At 54.6% G+C, this 19,098-nt stretch overlaps 7 protein-coding genes across 7 annotated transcripts; 3 read left to right on the forward strand and 4 right to left on the reverse strand.

Moving 5' to 3' along the window:
• Positions 1-408: 408 nt before the first annotated feature.
• Positions 409-921, reverse strand: BDP55DRAFT_557964 (uncharacterized protein; the record flags this gene model as incomplete). Its single annotated transcript, XM_060569746.1, has 2 exons — positions 409-647; positions 681-921. The coding sequence occupies 2 exons, from the start codon at positions 919-921 to the stop codon at positions 409-411; spliced, it is 480 nt and encodes a 159-aa protein (XP_060426672.1).
• Positions 922-3,874: 2,953 nt separating this feature from the next.
• Positions 3,875-4,099, forward strand: BDP55DRAFT_557788 (uncharacterized protein; the record flags this gene model as incomplete). The annotated part of the gene is made up of 1 exon (XM_060569730.1): positions 3,875-4,099. One exon carries the CDS (start codon positions 3,875-3,877, stop codon positions 4,097-4,099), a length of 225 nt encoding a protein of 74 aa, XP_060426673.1.
• Positions 4,100-7,068: 2,969 nt separating this feature from the next.
• BDP55DRAFT_695914 (uncharacterized protein) lies at positions 7,069-9,088 on the forward strand (the record flags this gene model as incomplete). The annotated part of the gene is made up of 3 exons (XM_060577524.1): positions 7,069-7,095; positions 7,658-7,943; positions 8,004-9,088. The coding sequence occupies 3 exons, from the start codon at positions 7,069-7,071 to the stop codon at positions 9,086-9,088; spliced, it is 1,398 nt and encodes a 465-aa protein (XP_060426674.1).
• Positions 9,089-9,448: 360 nt separating this feature from the next.
• BDP55DRAFT_731176 (uncharacterized protein) lies at positions 9,449-10,510 on the reverse strand (the record flags this gene model as incomplete). The annotated part of the gene is made up of 2 exons (XM_060579782.1): positions 9,449-10,134; positions 10,249-10,510. 2 exons carry the CDS (start codon positions 10,508-10,510, stop codon positions 9,449-9,451), a joined length of 948 nt encoding a protein of 315 aa, XP_060426675.1.
• A 1,577-nt stretch (positions 10,511-12,087) lies between these two features.
• Positions 12,088-13,322, forward strand: BDP55DRAFT_695917 (N-glycosylation protein-domain-containing protein; the record flags this gene model as incomplete). Its single annotated transcript, XM_060577525.1, has 5 exons — positions 12,088-12,108; positions 12,130-12,576; positions 12,691-12,746; positions 12,823-12,970; positions 13,071-13,322. The coding sequence occupies 5 exons, from the start codon at positions 12,088-12,090 to the stop codon at positions 13,320-13,322; spliced, it is 924 nt and encodes a 307-aa protein (XP_060426676.1).
• A 776-nt stretch (positions 13,323-14,098) lies between these two features.
• On the reverse strand, positions 14,099-14,794 carry BDP55DRAFT_558016 (eukaryotic translation initiation factor eIF-1; the record flags this gene model as incomplete). The annotated part of the gene is made up of 4 exons (XM_060569752.1): positions 14,099-14,247; positions 14,311-14,403; positions 14,529-14,603; positions 14,767-14,794. 4 exons carry the CDS (start codon positions 14,792-14,794, stop codon positions 14,099-14,101), a joined length of 345 nt encoding a protein of 114 aa, XP_060426677.1.
• A 1,744-nt stretch (positions 14,795-16,538) lies between these two features.
• BDP55DRAFT_695919 (dioxygenase) lies at positions 16,539-17,738 on the reverse strand (the record flags this gene model as incomplete). Its single annotated transcript, XM_060577526.1, has 3 exons — positions 16,539-16,812; positions 16,945-17,426; positions 17,511-17,738. The coding sequence occupies 3 exons, from the start codon at positions 17,736-17,738 to the stop codon at positions 16,539-16,541; spliced, it is 984 nt and encodes a 327-aa protein (XP_060426678.1).
• Positions 17,739-19,098: the final 1,360 nt, after the last annotated feature.

A 19,098-nucleotide genomic window follows, 5' to 3' on the forward strand; every position in this document is an offset into this window, starting at 1 on the left:
ACTCTACCTGCCTACCTAAGCTAAAACTACGGCTACCTACCTAATTGTTGAAGTAAACATACCGACTCGTCTCGTTCCAGACTTTCCGCCCGTTTTCCATGCAACCACCCACCCCCAATCACCCGTCCTCCTGGTCCAACGACACCACCTTCCCGGAATTCCCCCTCAGTGAGAAACGATATCAGAAACGATGATTAAAACCCTTGTAAGTCCCAAGCCTCGCGCACTAGCCGAGGGAAGAAAGCAACTGCCACCTCAAAGAAACGAATAAGCGAGCCCCTCGGTCCCAGCCCTGTCAACTGCTTCCCTATTTTTGCCCACCATGATACCCGTCCATTATGCTTCCATTGCAAGCACCCTAGCCTAGACAAGTAGCTTCAAAGCCCAAGTGACATCCATGTCCAGACCTCAAGCGCAAGAGGACGCCCGTCGCCGCAACCCACCGGGCCAATGCGGCTTCACACACCCCTCGCACCCAGGACTGAGCACATCCGGCTCCTTACCCTCAAACAACTCGGGCCTGTACACATACCACTCACGGTAGAACTTCCACTCCTCGAGGAACTCGACCCAGTACGCAAGCTGCTCGACGAGCCAGCTATCACGGAGTCTTTCGCGGACCCACTCGGCCGTCTCCTCTTTTTTGCCTTGCTGCTGCTGCCCGGGCCCCGCTCCCGGACCTCTCGTCCAGTTCCGGAGGAGGTCCGGCCGGACGTCGGCGACGCGCTCGGCCGTGTAGTAGACGAATTCGGCCCGTTTGCCCCGCGCAGTGAAGTACGGGACGGAACCCCACTCCACGACGGCGCGGTGCTTGGTCAGCTCCACCACGCGCACCGTGCAGCAGGTGCATTTTGCCTGGTTGAGGAAGTCGCGGAGGACCGTCGAGGCTGAGGGCGTGCTGGTGCGAGGGTGGAGCTGCATGGTTGAGGCTGCGGAGTGATGGTGCTTTCTGCGGTTGTGGTGAGGCGGGCGACTACCTGTGACACGGGGACTCGACGGGCGAAGCTGCGTGTGGCATGTTAGTATGTTGGTCGGTTGAGGCTTCAGGTGGATAGAGTTGAGAGAGACAGAGAATCAGTCATGTTGTGTGGCCGATGCTTGACTCAGTGTGGTGGGGTGAGAGTAAGAGAAAGGTTGAACGAATAAAAAGTAAAGAGTGAGAAATTGAAAAGAGCTCACGAGGGTTAGCGGTCGATCTGTCGTCATCTCTGACCTGCGAGGATATCCAGGGTCGACTGCAAGTCACAGACTCCAGAGCCTCGTTTGTTTTTCGTTTGTATCACACCGAAGAGAGCTTTTCCTTCTTCGGCTTTCCTTCCTGGCGGCCAAGGATTTCGGTACCATCACCGACGACCAACACGACACGACTCGATACACACGGGCGGATCCGATGCTGCTGCTGATGCTGAAGCTGCGTGCGTACGAACACGTGCAAACTTCCAAACTGACAAGGCTGGCTTGGGCTGCAGAGGCGGCAGAACGGAATGGGGAGCTGGGATGGTGGAGAGATGAGCTGGAGCTTGGTGTCTTTGATCCCAAGGGAGAGAAAGGAAAACAAGGCCCGGCCGCCCCTCCAAAAAGTCTCTTGAGGGTTATTCTTTTTTTGCCCGCAAATGGATGGATCAACAATTCATTTATAGCAAGGTTTTGCTTCTCCCTCATGTCCCTCCCGTTACCCCAGTTCTGGCTCTGCGTGCCTTGTCCCCCATGATGTCTTACTCTTCTCGGCAAGGCTCGAGGTCTTTGCCATGACTATGAGGTCCAGCCTAGATGTTCAGCCATATATGTCACTGGGTGACTGGGTAAGTATGTGTCTGTAGCAATCCGTCATAGTATCTCAGAATGAGCGTCATAGGGGGGTGGATGCGAGCCTTCAAGATTCTGCGCCGCTTCTTGGTCGCACAGAAGGAAAAAAGAAGAGTGATACGCGCAAGGAGAAGCGAAATATGTATGGCATGGTGTCAGTCGTGCTGCGCGAGCGTGGGTTTCGGTGGGTGTCCCTCACTTCATGCTATCGTTGCCACGGAATGCTTTCTTTTTCCGCCCCGTCTCTGTGGACACCCCATTTCGAGGAATGTTCACAACCCTGGCACCTTTCGCCGGGGTGGATTACCCGGGCGATCGTCCGCCCCAATCGCGCGGATACCCCATCTCGGGACGCCCGTCATATTTCACATTCTCGCTTCTCCGCCGCATGATAGCGCCACCCTTGTGAGAGAGTTCTCTTCTTTGGGAGCTTGGGACCAAAAGAAAGAGAAACATGGTGCCTGAGCCCAGTGTGCCAGTACCTATCTGTACCTTACCTACGGAGTACATAGTAGGTGTATCAAACAGCAAGCCTGGAGCGGCGCCCCCCCTCCTCTCCCCTCCCCTCCCCTTCCCCTTCATCTCGCTGCCCAATCTTCGATACCACGCACGTCTCTCGGGGATATGCCAAACAAGGATTCATGCAGAAGTGAGATTTCACACTACCGCCCACAATTTGCCCATAGCTTGGGTTCATTGGCTTGAAGCTCCGTGACCATACGGCACGTTACAGCATTAATATCGAGCTTTCTCAAGTCTCTCTCTCTGATAAAATCCAGAAAAGTACTGGGATTCCTCTGCTATTCGCTGGGATTGCCATCTTCCGAAGGTGGTAGCGCCGGGAGAGATGGACCAACAAGGCTGGTGGTCCTAGGGAAAAGAACAATCAAAAATGAGCAAGAAGCCATTTGTGATCCCTCCGAGCTCGTGGATCGGATACTTGCTTTTCTTTCCTTTTTTTTTTTTCCTGACCTTCCTTGCAACAAAAAAAAAACACTCCAAGCCACTTAGCAAAAGGGCCCGTGGTCATCTGGGTGGCCTTTTGCCCATGCCCCCTCGGGGGTAGGTATCCGTACTTTGCTGACTCGAATCACTCATTCCATCCGTGTCGTCGGTGACAACAGGCGTGGCCTGGTCTTGGAAACACCTGGCCACGGCCGAAAGAAAAGATTGCGGCAAACGGCACGAAGAGAGACAACCCGATCCTAGATAGTCGTGCCAGCTTTCTGCAAAGACCCTTGGGCCTGTGGGGAGGGGGGCGGCGAGAGCAAATACGGCTGGTTGCTTTTGGGAGAGGAAGTACAGAGGTTGCTGAGAAAAGAAGAAGAAGAAGGGAAAATGAAGGCTAATTATTCCACCTTTTTCTTTTGGTTTGAGACAAGGGCAAAATCCACCGTTTCCCTTGATAATTTGGGAACCATCATTGATACGCAACACAAACAAGATGGGTGTATGTATTTGTGTGTGTACATACTGTCCCCATCTTTTTTCCTTTCTCGCAAAAGAAAACATCTTCCGAGGCCAGGCCCGCGAATGCCCATGCCTCATCCAGCACACGCCCGCCAAGTATTCCCAGATAGAGAGGGTGGGCAGAATATCAAAGGGCGCCCGGGGGTTGGAGCAGGATGGGGGATCGAGGGATGGAGGTACTAAGTCGCGGCCACTTTTTGAGATCTTATAGAATAATACCCTCGGACCTTTTCCCCTTAAGCCGTATCGATCCCGCTCCTGCAGCCACTTGAGCTTAAGATCTTACATATACCCGCTTGAACCACCACCTCGGGACGTCGTCTGACAGGCTGTTCTCGCTCACCGGTATCTGTCGGCCCTTGCAACTTGCCTTGACCGAGTTGTCATGCCAAGTCCCCTCTTTTCAGTCTAAATCAACCTCTCGCGCGCACACACGCACACACACATACTCTACCTTACTGTAGGTTCCGACGTCTGGCGTCTGTTCGGTTTGACGAAGTCCGATGTTGACGAGATGTTTCAATAGCTTTATAACTACCGCCAACCTCACCCTTCTCTGTTTCATCAATATCTCTTCAGCCCCCCACCGCCGCCCGTCATGTGCGAGTGGTACCGACGCAACTACGCCTGCGGGCACCACTTCACGGGCGCCTCCGAGTGGTGCTACCGGTACAGCCAGACGCAGAAGCGGTGCAAGGTGGTGGTGACGCAGGTCGACTACGACTCGTCTGTGTGCAAGAGCTGTATGAAGAAGGGCGTCAAGACTGAGGTGCCCTGGGAGCACATGATTGACCGGTCCAAATTCGATCCCAACCAGGAATGAGAGGCGCCAACTACCACCATCATCATCATCACCATCGTCTTGCGTCGTGCGTCGTAACGAACTATGACGAATGACCGAAACACCCACAAAACCTCGCAACGATTTTTCTTAATCATGTATTTGTTCGACAAAAACCGCCTATCGAATGGCGAGAAACATTTTCTTTTCCAGGGCGAGAGAGATGGATCCTCCCAAGGCGTAATTACGGGGCGGTAATCGGGGTCGTGTGGCCAGGCACGTCTATGGCTTATTAGAGCATCTGGGAGCGGCGCACCTTATACCCATTTGATTTTTGTTTGAAAAACTTGTTGGACTGGATCATGTCCTTCTATGGCGGTTGCATTTGGAGTTTTGGAAGCGGGATCTTCAAAAAGAAAAGTGGTTTCTGTTTTCGCCTACCTTGGCTGAACTTTAGCTTTTATGTGTAATGGTCGGTTGAGTCGATCTCATTAATGACGGATAGGATATCTATCACTCGCATTTCGAGATATCGTTGCGTTTCTGCATGCTGCTTGGTGAGCTTGGGTAGGTGTGGCGTGGCTATGCTGCGGCGTTGACTGTTCATTCATACTGACCAAAGGCTCCCTTACCTCGACGCAGGTGTGATGTTGGCTTCGTGCTGGAGGTAGCGGTGTACTGATTTGGGCACTGATGCTGCCACGATGTGCGGAATGTCAAGTCTCAGATCTCAGACATGAAGCAACCTGGAGGGGTTGGTGAGCTGTGACAACTGGGTAGGACCTGGATATCTGTCTTGACTTTTTGACAAATGAGTGTCCACGCAAGAGATTCATGATCCATCTGCGTTCCGTAGTCAACGGCACAGCGCGTGGTATCCCATGTGCAAGTCACCTCTGCCCAGCCTAGACACGAGGTCGCCATCGCATGACAGAAGGAGATGAGGGGGAAGAAGAAGAGGTTTCGTAACAACCAGCACTTGAAATTTTCTCCATATCGAACTGACACGGGTACTCAGAGGTAAGACAAACGATTGGCACGAGTCGCGATCCAAGGTGCCAAGATCCACGATCCGCGTTCCACACGGCATCGAGATGAGGAGCACACGCGTATGCTTTTGGCTCAGCATGTTACGTTCAGGCTGAAACAGAGCTGACGGAAGGATCAGCCACTGAATATTTGAGCTTCTGGTTTCTGAAGTGGTCTGGCGAGGCTTGAGTAGTCGTGACAACGGCCTTCTACGACGAATGTTGATTCCTAGGTACCCAGTTTGCCTTGGTGAGCATGACCTCAATATCATGTCACCTGGTGGCGTTGCTGGTCCCGCCTTTCCGGGAGGGATACGGGAGATCCACTCGTTTCCAATGTCTTTTATCGTATATCGGCCGAAAGCTGAGGCAACCCGGCCATCACAGCGTTCCGGGGCCGACGATGTTCGGCGCTGTGGTCGTTGAGCGTCGGAAGATGCACGGGCTTAGATCGGGCGCCCGTATGGTGGCAGTCACACGCGGCGCGGCGCGGGGCTCCTTCCCTCCATGAACTGGCGGACCCCACCTTGAAGTCTGATTACCTAATGATTTACACTGAGTTGCTCCGGAACATCTTGTCCTTAACAACTCATCACATCTCAGGCCAGGGTCATGTTGTGATGTCATGTCATGGTACGGAGTACTTTATACCTCTTAAATCCATATAGGCTCCAATCCATGACTGGCACATACCTAGTAGTCTCTTCATGTTCTCGTTACCATGTAAATCAGAAGCTAAGCACCACAACTCGAGAATGGCGCTACTGACTCCCCACCACCTCGGGACCCCTCCACATCGGTAACGCGGCGCCCACACCAACAATCCAAAAAAAAAAAGAGCTCTGAATGGCCCGTCGCCGCAGTCGGCCACTTGATCGCTGCTACTTTACTTTGACACTCCCACACCATGGAAAGATATCCACTCTTTCACAGACCATCAGCTAATCCCGTCAGAGGATTGGGGATACAGTGGTGCACCCAAGATGGTGGTTACCCAATGCCAAACCACGCTCCTCCGGGTCTAGCCATGTCACTATCTGACCATCTAATTCGCCGAGTGTGAGAGGATTTTTTCGCTCTACGGATAATCAGTGACTTATTTCGCGCGCCAATCTCGCTTGTTACTCACGCCACGCGCTTTGTATCATCGTCACCTTTCGACTGCTCTCTCTCAACGTTGACAGAGATTGAATTTTCATCGCAACTTTGGCGCCGCAGTCTCATCATCTGCTCTTTACTGGATAAGATTTAATATCGACAATCGCCTTTAAGCTGCAACCATGGGCCAACCATCCTTCGCGGCGTCTAACGCCCTCATCTACGTCACTTATGGACTCTTCCTGTATGAACTTTGCGCAGCTCTTCCAATCTCAACTCCTTTATCGCTGCTGTTGCCCCTCACCATTAGAGAGTATACGAAACTGACTCTTTCCTAGCATCACCGGCACTGCAATTGCGTGGAAGTTCCGCAAGCAGTCCAAGGGAGAGTTCCTGTCTGGAAACAGAACTCAGACGGGTCAGGAACTCTTCCCTTTTGCATCATGAGAGTGAGAGAGTGTGTGTTTATTGGGGTCAGGCAAGGCTGAGCCTTTTAGTCTCTGACTCCGGCCGCCCATGCACTCTTATCGCCGATTTATATGAACCCTCTCTCCTCTCATTCAGATCCTCCAATGTGTAGCAAACTAACACACACTCCCCGCAGCCTTCCCCCTGGCCCTCAATTTCATCGCCTCTGGTGAGTGAGGAAGACGCAGGCGGTCTAGCCACTGCGCTTCTTAACCCGATAGCAAAAGCATCTTCTTCGAGAAAGAAGAGCGGCAGAACGGCACGGAAGAACAGCAAAGACCACGAGACTACTTTCCCACGAACCGCACGGCCAGCAGAAACGCAAGTCTACAACAGATGACACGAGATGATCGACTTCTCTGTCGCAACCCTCTCCGCGATCAGAGTACTTAGTCATAAGACGAATGATCACGGGCGATGAATCCAAACGAGACTGACAGGCAGGTTCGTAATCCAACAACAAAGATCAACAATTACTCCTCGACTTCCACTCCCCCACCCCCTTTTCATCTAATCTCATCTTCTGAACTGGGGGAGACAATGCTACTAACCTTCTGGCCACCAAGAGACACCCCTTGAACGTGGCTAGAAATACTGTGGAAAACCCTCCCCCTTTCTGAAGATGTCATCAGAGAAAAGGGGGTGGAGGAATGGGATCATCGGGGATGCGGCTCACTACGGGCGCGGATTTGAAGCAGTCGCCGCGCATCCACCCTTTTCTGTTTCTTCGCCTCTGAAAAGCCCTTTTGGAGGCCTTTCAAGACGACAAAACAGAAGAGGAGATGCCACGACTTGTGGAAATGAAGCTGAGATTGCACCGTAATTACTCGATCAAGTTAATGCTTGCGTGGGAAACGTGCTGCCGCTCCGAACATCTCTCCCCCTCCCCTCCCTTCCCCTTTCTGCCTTGCGCCGACCTCGTGAAATACTAACAACCCCCCCTCAAGCCCTCGGCTCCGGCATCCTCTTCTCCTACCCGGAGCTCGCCACAATCACCGGCGTCCAGGGCGTCCTCGTCTACGCCCTCTCGTCCTCGCTCCCGCTCCTCATCTTCGCCGTCCTCGGCCCCATCATCCGCCGCAAGACTCCTGAGGGTTTCGTCCTCACGGCTTGGACGAGGCAGCGCTACGGCACCGTCGCCATGCTCTATCTCAGCTTCATGACCCTCGTCACGCTGTTTCTGTACATGGTCGCCGAGCTGTCCGCCATCGGGCAGGTCGTCAACGCCCTGACGAGTCTGGATGGCTTGCCTGTCATGATTGTGCAGTGCGTTATTACTACCATCTACACCTGTAAGTTTCCCGTACTCAGACAGAGAATATCTGATAGAAACGAGACTCACACCCTCACAGCCCTCGGCGGTTTCCGCATCTCCTTTGTGACGGACAACATCCAAGGCGCAATGGTAATCTGCCTCATCATCATCGTCGCAATCACAATGGGCGTCAAAACCGACATTGACACCTCCCTCATCGAAACCTCGGGCCTCCTCAAACCCACCCTCCTAGGCTGGCAACTCCTCTACATCCTCCCCATTTGCATCCTCACAAACGACTTCTTCCTCTCCGGCTTCTGGCTCCGCACCTTTGCCTCCAAAACAGACAAGGACCTCCGCGTAGGCGTCTCCATTGCCGTCGTCGTCATCCTCTGCATCCTGACCATGGTCGGCGTAACAGGCCTCGTCGCAGCCTGGTCCGGCGCCCTCCCGCTAGACCAAATCGCAGACAGCGGCTCCATCGCCTTCTTCCTCCTCCTCCAGCAGCTCCCCGCCTGGGTCGTCGGCATCGTCCTCGTCATGGTCTGCACCCTCTCCACCGCGGCCTTTGACAGTCTGCAATCCGCAATGGTCTCCTCCGCCTCCAACGACCTCTTCCGCAACCGCCTCAACATCTGGTGGATCCGCGCCGGCGTCGTCCTCATCATCTTCCCCACCGTCGTCATCGCCCTCAAGGCCCCCTCGGTCCTGCAGATCTACCTCATCTCAGACCTTGTCTCCGCCTCTGTCATCCCCGTCCTCGTGTTTGGCCTCGTCGACCGCTTCTACTGGTGGCGCGGCTTCGAGGTCGTCGCCGGCGGGCTGGGCGGCATCCTCACCGTTTTCCTGTTCGGACTCGTCTTCTACGACGGCGACGCGCAAAAGGCGGGCAACCTGCTCATCATCTCCGAGGGCCTGTACGCCAACGACTGGAGCGTGTTTGGCGCCTTTGTCGCTGCGCCCGTGGGTAGTTTCCTCTGGGGTTTCGGCGCGTTGGGGTGCCGGCTGGCGTTCCAGTACGTTTTGGCCAAGAAAAGCGGTCGTCGCTTCGACGCTCTTGATCGGCCTATCGGGCCTGGGTTCACGCCCGAGGCTGACGGTACTCCTCGCTACGTTGAGAGGGATGAGTATGAGGCCAACTCTGAGGTTGAGGTCATCAAGCCCGCTGGCAAGTTCTTTTAAGATACACCGCGAGCCTGACATGCTCTCTAGAGCAAGCAAGCATAGTACCTTAGCGATCGACTAAATCTTCATTGGACCACTACTAGACGCTTGCAACAACCCGTATGGATATATGGATAGTGGAATATATACCCATTGGGAGGGACATAGTCCACGGAAAAGGGGGAGATTTTGATTCTTGTATTTGGTGGTCGGAGAGTCTTTTGCTCCTATGCAATCAGGCTCGTTCTATAGCCAGCCATTTAATCAGACACATATAATACACTCATTACATGTTTTTGTTTTACTCCTCATACACATGTCCGCCGCCTCATCAACCATCGGCGTCCTCACCAATTGTGACCACAAAAAAGTTCAGCCTCACAGACGACTTCCCTTTCTCTTGGCGTAGTCCTTCCTCTCCATATCCGCAATGCTCTGCTGCGTCAACTTCCATTCCTCAAGCGTCGTGGTCTGCGTGTTGCCCCAAACGATCCACTTTTTGGGCTCCCACGTCTTGGGGGCGAACTGCCTGGTCATGACAAAATACTCGGTCTGCTGCTGCACCCGCAGCCCGCCCTTGACGGGCTTACTCGTCGACTTGTCAAGCTTGTCCAGCTTCTGCGAGCTCGAGATGGCGACAACGACCTGCTGCATAATCGGCCCTTTGCCCATGGGCGGGATCATGGCGACCTTGTGGCTCACGATGCGCGGACTGCCGTCGTACCGGAGCAGCTCCCACGTCAGCTTCTCCGTCGCCTTGCGGCGCGAGATGACGGCCGAGAGGGTCTGGTAGAGGGCCGGGGTGCAGATCTCGCGGAGGGTGTCCTTGTCGCCCGCGGCCAGGGCCTCGCCTAGGCTGCGGTGGAGGGCCTTGGCTTCCGGGACGATCTTGGTGTAGCTGAGCTGCAGGCGCGGCCTCTTGACGTAGGTCGGCATGGAGGCGACCTTTGCGCCGAACATGGGGAGGAAGTCGTAGACGCGTTGTTTGAGGCGGGCGTAGGTGTATGCCCAGAGGGCCTTGGGGGACTTGTCGAGTTGGGAGAAGGGGATGGGGACAAAGGTTCCTGTTTGAGCGCCGTGTCAATGCATTCCTTTCTCTTTCTCTTTTCCTCTCAATAGTTTGCGGCCCCTTATTTCTTCCAATGTTCAACAACACTGCCTCGACGCTCGTAACGTACCTGGGAGCAAGATGTGTGCTATGGTCATGGACTTTTCAATCTCCTTGGCAGAGTACCCTCCATCAGCCTGTGAAGCTACTTTGTTCTGGCGCGAACTCATCCGCAAATCCGCCGCGAATTTGGCGTAGCCCCTTGTCGCCGTTACGGTCATGGCAGGCGCCGCTGCTATCCTCTTGGCCGCGGGGAGGACTCTGGTGAAGGGCTGTTGGGGGCGCATGGCAGCGCTGCCGAGGCCGAGCAGCGGCCTCGCGGATCGGTACATGGCGCGCGACGTGTTTGTCTGTCGGTCTCGATTCGTGGACGTCGGCTTATGCCAGGTTCGAGGTCGTCGTCGTCGAGCACGAGAGTAGGTGGACTCTGGGAATGGTCTGATTCCGCACAGGTCGGCCTGTCCTTACCGGGGAGCTCTATCACGAACGCCTCTGCTGACCAAAAATTCCAATTGGAAAAATGGGTGGTCCAAGCTTTCGGGGGACATTTTTCGTCTTTGGGATCCACAATTCGGTCGGAATCCTCCGCGGCAAAGCTCATCAGGCGGAGTGCACGGTTCATGCCTTTGCCGCGATGGTCAGCTGAGCCACACTGTGGCTTCAAGTGCTTCGCTCCCCCGCTAAAGCCGACTTACACCAATAACAACCTCGACGATCATCAAGCCACGTCGAGTGGATAATTGCTTCCAAAAATGACGACGAAGCAGGCACCGGCAGGGTTGTGGTATCCGTTCATGATGTGTGTCGGACTCCGCAATGAGGGAGAGAGAGGCATTCGTACCTTACGCTACGGATACGTACCCTTACCCACGGTCGGGCAGGACCCTGCTATCGTTCAGTCATTGTCTCAATTCCGCATCCACAAGGGAAGCCCGACTTAAAGGTACCTACTCATGTTGCTCATGCTGCTCAGTGCCCAGTGCTCAGGGACGACGTAGCAATCAAGATAATGTGAGGTAGCGAACCTGGAAGGTGGGAATATGGATGGAAGCTTCACCCTTCTTTGGAAATCCTCATTAATCCAACCCTTTTTCATTTTTCTAATCTGGTCTACAACCTTAGCCAATAGCTCATCACCTGGACCAGCTGGATTCGGCCATTTTGCTACTATCCCACACACACACACACACATTCCTTCAATTGACACTTGTCGACGCAATTGCGGGCAGCGGCACGCGACCTGCCTTACTTGACCTCCCTTCCCCCTCCTCGTCTTCGTCCTCGTCCGTCCTCCAAATAAGCCCCCCTAAGAGGGTCCCTCGCACTCGAACTCCAATCCCCTCCTTCACATCCCGGCCGCCTCCAACTCTCGGCTGCTGTCCGTTCCTTGGAACATTCCTGTCCAAAAAACAAGAATAGAGGGAGGAAATCGACCGCACCCCCCGAGAAACGAGCTGCGAGACCACCCAATCCCAGGTGCTGGACCTCGACGCCGAGACACACAACCTTGGAAGCACCAGTGCGCCGAGCTACCTTTTTGTCTGCCACTAGGTAGTTCTCGACCGGACCTTGCTTCTTCCAAACTTCAAGAAACCAGCTCCGCTCTGCTGCTACACTACGCTATTCGCCAACCTTACCTGCCTTGGGGTTCAAGGTCCCAAAAGGCCTAGACGCCTACGGATACCGGACTCTGCGACTAACCGACCATCTCACAATAGCTTCGCACCTAACCCCCCTCCTCGTCCATCACACGCTCTCTTTCACTCTCAGTCTGGCCCTCCTCTCCTTCGACACCTCTCCAACCTCCATGCCGCCATCGCTGCCGCCGCCGCCGCAGACCACCGCATCCGAATCTCCTCCATCAATGGCAGCGCAATCCGCCGCAACACCACCGCCTCACCGAGCTTAGATGGCACCCCTCGCGCGCGCCGTCTCAAATCACCACCTCCAGCACCAACACCACCACACAAACGGCAACCCGATCTCCACGAACGGCGCTCCCCCAAACCCAAATGCAGACGACACCACCCCCGGCCTCCCGCCGCCGTACAACCCGGACCTCGTCTCCTCCTCCCTCCTCGAACCCCGCATCGCCGTCGTCCTCAATGTCCCGAAACCATGGCGGCCCTGGCTGTTCGCCTGCCGCCTCCTCTCCATCGGCCCGGCCATTTTCTGGGCTCTGCAGCCCGCCTTGACCCTCCTCGTTCAGATCATCCCCGTCGCCGTTCCGGGGGGCAAGAAGGCTGTTGATGCCGCCGCCGCTGCGGCCTCCGGGGTCGGGGTCAGCGGCGTCGTCGGCGGCGGGTTCGCGGGTAGCACGTGTCCCCCGCCCAATTGGCCTCCCGGACACCCCGAGATACCGTTCCCTTGGACTGAAATGTCCCTGGGACTCATGTGGGTATGTGAAAGCATGGTTTTTCCACTGGAGGAGTACACCATGATCACTGCTGGGCTGTGCTGTTGCGTAAACCTCTAAAAGATGACTCAAACGCTGACTTAGATATCGTGTTAGTGCGGAGCTTCAGCGTACCTCTCTTTCTTCTTTATAGACTGCCTGATGTCACGATGGTAAGTGATCGAACCTGACCTCTCTTCTCTACATGGTGTATTCCGTATCTAAGAAAGCTCGTCTTGCACCAACTAGGCTCATCAACTATACCCCGCAAGCGACAATCATCCGCCTCCTAACAATCAACTCCACAAACGCCTTCCTCACCGAACGAATCCTTACATTCTCCGGCGGCTTCGAGGATCCAAGACTCCTACTCCCCGGCTGGGTCACCATAGCTACGGTCAGTTGAACCCCCTCCCCCGGCAACTTTAATACTTGGCCCCTTTCGAAAACATTAGTCGAACATCCAACTGACAACCCGCCGTGTGCGCGCAAAACAGACCCTCACAATTGCATACCACATCACCCAACGAAGCATAAACATCCAAAAGGAAACCTCCACCTCGATCAACATCTTCTCCATCGCCAGCTTCATCAGCATGATCTCCCTCCTCGGCCACCTCCACTACAACGGCTTAGACTACCCCGAGAAGCCATTCGAGTCCCTCGCCAGGTTCCTCCTGCAACAATTTGAGCGTCTCACCGGCGAGGCTATACTGCCGTCGTATTCACCTTCCCATAGCGAGTTATAGGCGCGATGACCCGGTTTAACAGCGTAATCTTGTGTATTTGATATTTCTTGATCAATCTAGCGGGAATGAAACTTACGCCGTGATGGAAGCACGATAAAGAGAGGCAACGACCTTGTCGAAAAGCGACGAAAGTTGAGGTGTGCTTCGACAAACACGAGATACCCCAAATTCACAGTAATGCTGCAAATGAAATGGTTTCCTCCTGCGTTGTCCTCACGGAGCTAAGGCGTGAGAATTATCATGACATCCAGAGTACTCGAAATCCCATGTAGGCATTCGAGATGGGGGTATCGTGTCGTCTGGTGTGCGGTCAATTGTAAACACTCGAGAAATCACATCATTCTGGACGAGGAATCACTCTGAAGACGATGTGAACAAGACATTGGTGGAGACTTTCAACGGGGCAGGGACAAGACTCCAGAATGATAGCGCACATCACAAACATGGAAAGAGAGAGTTGGGACAAGTTTGTCATTTCAAGGCTAAATCTCGCGACCACCCAAACTGTCAATGAGAGTACGGCGGGCCCTTGTGAGATGCTCGAGATCTAACTGTCTCGTCATGCGTCGAAGCTGACGCAAGTCGCCCTCAACCTCCACCGATAAGCTCTTCCGTCGGTGGTAGGTATACCGTCCTACGACGTCACATCGGGTGCCGATACTGGGCGGCGTCGAAAGGCGAAAGGCTGCTATGCCTCGCGGCTATTCTCAGACCCGGACGTCAGCCGTAGGCGTTTTAGCCGTGGCTGGTAGGAACGGTGGCGACTTGCGGCGTGCTTAGAAGCCGTGGACCTTGATGGTCTTACCATCCAATCCGAGTCCCTCCTTGGTGTTGATGAGGAACTCTTGCACGACCTTGCGCTGGTCACCCTGGAGCTGGATGACCTCGCCCATCTCGCTGTCAGCTACGATGGTGCCATTGCAAGCTAGACGGAGCAACGTTAGCGGGCTGCCATGTCATATTGGAGTCGGAGCGGGGTAATCCATACCAAATTGCTTCTTGATGACCTTGAGAATTTTCTTCTGGTCGAATTTCTTCGGGAGACCCTGAACGGTGGTCAAAGTCTTTCGTCCATTGCGCTCTGCAAGTCATGCGTTAGTAAGTGTATTGTGATTGGTTGCCTCGGTCGCCGCGCGTGGCACCGCTGTGTCGGGACGTGCGGCATTTGTGACTCTTCACATCAAGGATCGGAGTTTCGCGACGTACGTTGGATCCGAATATGGATATAATTTTGAGACTGTTTGGTCTCGCCGGTGTCTTCGTCGGCTTCGGCGAAGGGGTCTAATGCGCGAAGATGGTCAGCATTCTGTCCGTCGTGGGGTGGCGGTCAGGGGAGCCAATGCGACGTGTTCCTGTCTCTCGATGGACGGCGAGCCCAGGGACTCGAAGGAACACGGCGATGGCGATCGTGGATCGAGGGGAGACGACAGTGGTAGCGACGTACCGTAGGACTTGAGATTTTCAATTGACATAAACTCGTCTGTTCGGGGGTGACCTTGGGAAACGGGTTGGGTGACGATTGTCGGGGGTTTAGCGACAGACGGCGTAGGGCGGTCTCGCTGTGATAAGTATTCGAGTAGTTGGGTTGTTAACACAAATGCGGGGGTTCGCGGTTGATCTGGCGGTGATCTGTTGTTGTTGATGATGTATTTAGTCGATGGTGGGTGGTGAGAGACGGATGAAAGAGGGATCACTGGGCTGGGTGGTTATATACGTCGGAAGATTTATGGGGGGCGGACGGGGTCTGCAGATCAGTGACTGAAGTTAGGGTGGGCAGGCAGGCAGGCCGCAAAGCTGGTAACTTGGGACGGAAGGAATGACGGACTCAGGTTCGGGCGGGCACTGAACAGTCCTTCTGAACAGTTACAAAGAGCGCAACAGTCAGGTACCTATCTTACCTTATCCGCCCGTCGCTACCTAAGACAGGCAGATAAGGTACCTGGCAATGGGTCTTGGACCTTGCCGTCCTGGTAAGTAGGTAGTGACCAAACCGGAGGGGGGGGGGGGGGGGGGGGGGGGCTTGTTAGAGCCGGGCACGAGGGGCAACTACTGCACAGGCCACTCGCCGTTTCCCGTGCCTACCTGGCTGCCGCTGAGCCAGTGGGACTGGGGAGACGGAATCGCGTGAACCGCTGACTGCGCCCGATAAGGTACCTTCGATGGGAGAGATAAGGCAATGGAACCTGGAGCCTGCCTCATGGAAGGGACCTAGGCAGGGCTCTCTCTCATTATCTGCATCTTCTGCATCCTGCAGTCATTAGACATTCCCTCGCACAGTTCAACCTGTTACTCACCATCTTCCCATCTTCCCATCATCCCAATGTCAGACCTCGTAGTGAGCACGTTGTTTCTGACAAACCCGTCCGAGTCCAGCCCTGCACAAGATGACGACTATGGATTACGGACAACCTTACAGAGGTTTGGTTGGTCGTCACACTTGGCACACACAAGCACAGTCACACCAACACCAGCACGGCCCACACCTAAGTTGTGGCTGGACTCGTCGACTCGTGCGCCGTCGCTGCGACCCCATGATTGTCCCTGGCTATTTGCGGTTTAGTCGGCGGGATGCCCAAGCAGTCTATGGATGCCATCTGCAGCTCGTATCTCGGCACTCTGCGCTACCCACCCCCCAAGTACAGCCACTGTGAGGCCTCTGCCAGTTCTGCCAGGACGTCGGCGCCACCGGAGCTTCCTCGATACATCGTACACCTGCCCGAAGTCTCTCGTTGGCAGCCACTACTTCCATCGATCACGCACTTTGGACTGAGACATGGGCAATCATCTGATAGGGAATACCCCTGGAAGAGCGCCAGACCCCAACGAGACACAATGTTGTTCGTTTCGTCTGCACGAGAAATCCTTCCTCCCTGCGTCTGCGGCGTCTGCATCGGCACCAGCTTCCAGACCTTACGCCTCGATCAGTCCCGACCTCCTAATGGCCATCTGCTGCCAGTCGGTCCAGACTGGGAACACCACTGGCCCTCCCGCTTTCGGCGCCCAGCCCTACGACTCACAAGTCTCCGGATGCGGCTCCACGATACGTCAGTGGGAGCTGACTAGCCTGTTCTCTGTCCACCAACAGAATTCTACGAAGAGCATTCCAAACTGGCACGATTGAGCTACAGCTTCGGTGCCGAGGCGCGCGAGTACTCGATCGCATAGTTACGAATTGGAAATTACAGACTTGAATTTTCATTACAACTCGACAGTCATTTAGTCCAGCTCTGGCACCGGCAGATGGTCGACAAGCTTCAGATGTGTCAGGCCCAGCTTTCCCAAGGCTTCGACGGCATTTTTGTCCCGCAGCTCCTGCGTCTCCTTCTCCGAGACCAGCACAAAGTCCTGGTTCAGTAACCAGCTACCCTCCTTGACGCTGTATTCCTCCGCCGTCGCCTTGTCTACCTTATCGAGGTCGACAACGAGACTCTTCTTGACACCAAACACCGCATCCGATTTTTCATAGGGGTCTCCCCGGATATAGAGCGCTCTAGGTGATTGCGTCAGCCAGATCCACGATCCATCTCACCTAACCCTTACCATCCGCATCGGAACGGAACAGGGCGTTGCTGAAAGGGCTGATTGCTTTGATGGATGAAGAGATAAGGGCGGAAAAACCTACGTGATTAAGTGGTCCCAGCCTTCCTTTTGGAACATGAAGTGTAGATGCGCTGGCCGCCAGCAATGACGCCCAAGCAGCGACAGCAGCTTTCCAACCGGCCCATCATGGGGGATTGGGTAGCTCACGGGCTTGATTCCCTGGAAAAAGAAGCGGCCGTCCTTATCGGAGACCATGACACAGCGCTCGCTCGCTTCTGTCCTACCTTCATGCTGCACGTCGTAGTGGCCACTGCTATCCGTCTCCCAGATGTCAATCTTGACCCCAGAGATGGGGTTGCCTTGTCGGTCCTTGATCGTGCACACAACCAGCAGCGGTTCGCCCTCGGGATCTCCCGACATATTAGCTCCGTTCTCTAGAGTCGGCGCATCATGTGTATGGAATGGTCCCAAGACGGAGCCTTCGGTGGTGTCGGGTAGCTTAGGGTGATTGATGCTGTCGACGAGCAGGGAGAGGCCTAGGATGTCGGAGAGGAGAATGAACTCCTGGTCGGGTGGTCAGCGTCGTTCGTCAAGAGTCCTTGGGTCCGCCATCTTCACGATAGTTGAGGGTATCACGCGCCGACTTACATGCCGCACGTCGCTGCTGATCTGTCCGCAGCCGACAAGGAAATTCAGCGCTGCCATCCATTCGTCGGTGCTCAACCGCGTCTCCCGCGCAAAGTCGTGCAAGTGGGTGACCAGCCGTTCCATGAGGTACTTGAGTCGCGCATTGTCGCTCTGCGAGTTGATGCGGACGGTGTTGGGTGTGATGTTGTCGATCGTGAGATCCAGGAGCTCTGGTGTATTTTGAGCCATTGTTACTTGCTAATTTTGCGTGGTCTAGATGCGAGCAACAGCACGAGTTCAAGTCGATTTCGATTGTCCAGAGAGACACACAAATTGCCCTCTGCTCGTCTTGTCTGTCTTTAACATCTAACACTCCGGATTTATCTGGGAATGGTGGTGGTCTTCAGAGGGAGGGGCACTCTTTATGTAATGCTCTGTAATCGCTGATTTCCGAGTGGGTTAGCTGTACCATGTGGTACCTTACTGATGGTCTGAACTGCGAGAGTCAGTCGACGGGTGATACCTTAGCCGCGACGCGGCAAATCCGCCGTACTCTAGATGCAGTTGCACGCTCGAGGGACCACGGATTTACGGAACGAGCCTCTAAGTCCTAGGATTAACTGCTTGAAAAGAGGTATGTCAGCATATTGTCATTTGATATTCCCCCAGACTCGAACGTACCTATGCCATTCCCTTACCCCTCCCCCTCATCCCCAGTTAGGTACACATACCTACTACTTGGGGTGTCAATCACCCCCTCCACGGTACTCAGTCTGAGTCTCTGACTTCATGTTCTGCGGGGTATTAGCGCTGCCCCGCCCCCACAGCCTGTCGCGGGAGGTGAGGTCGGTGGAGGGCTTGGAGGGGTAGGTAGTGAAGGTAGAGGCCCGAGCGTCACCCACCGGGTCCTTGCTCGGGACTTGCGATGGGAGGGCGGAGTGTGTCAGCGGCCTTCTTCGGCACTCGCCCCGGCCGGGATGTCCGGGGAAAAGCTACCTTAGGTGGGAGCTTGTCAGAATTGAAAGGTGCAGAGTGAGAATCATGGCATGTTTTGCCGCTGACCTGAGGCGATTAGAGGCTATCTACTGTGGTATGGAGCTTTAGTCCCCTGGAGTTCTGCGTGGGATGGTTTCTGTTTTGATCATGCTGGACTGGACAACCATGAGCGTCGTATGGCGAGGAGTACGTTTTATAAAAAAGGCACACTCTTATAATCATACAATGAGTGCTTCTATTAATTCGCAATGACGGCTAATATGGCAAGCACGAGAAGACACTGTCGAGATTGGGCAACATTGCCTGCGACCGTGTGAGGTACCTACCTGATGCACCGCCTTGGGTGCACCAAGGTCTTGGTTCACTCGGTTTTCTTCTGAACTGGAACTTCATCACAGCACTGACGCATTCTGCCAGCCTCTCTGAGATTTCCATCTATGAGCGGCCTTACCGTTTGTGGGATCTTTCTCTTCCGGTTCCATGGCACATATCGAATGGCAACTCCAAGGCCCATCGTCACTTCTCATCGATTGTGCTCCGTGCGGTGCGTGACCCACTTTCTCCGACTCAAGGACGAGATAGCGCTCCGGCAGCGGCGTAGAATTTTCGGAGC

The sequence above is a fragment of the Colletotrichum godetiae genome, assembly GCF_030913485.1.
Source record: "Colletotrichum godetiae strain CBS 193.32 chromosome Unknown BDP55scaffold_36, whole genome shotgun sequence".
Taxonomy (NCBI): Eukaryota; Fungi; Ascomycota; class Sordariomycetes; order Glomerellales; family Glomerellaceae; genus Colletotrichum; species Colletotrichum godetiae.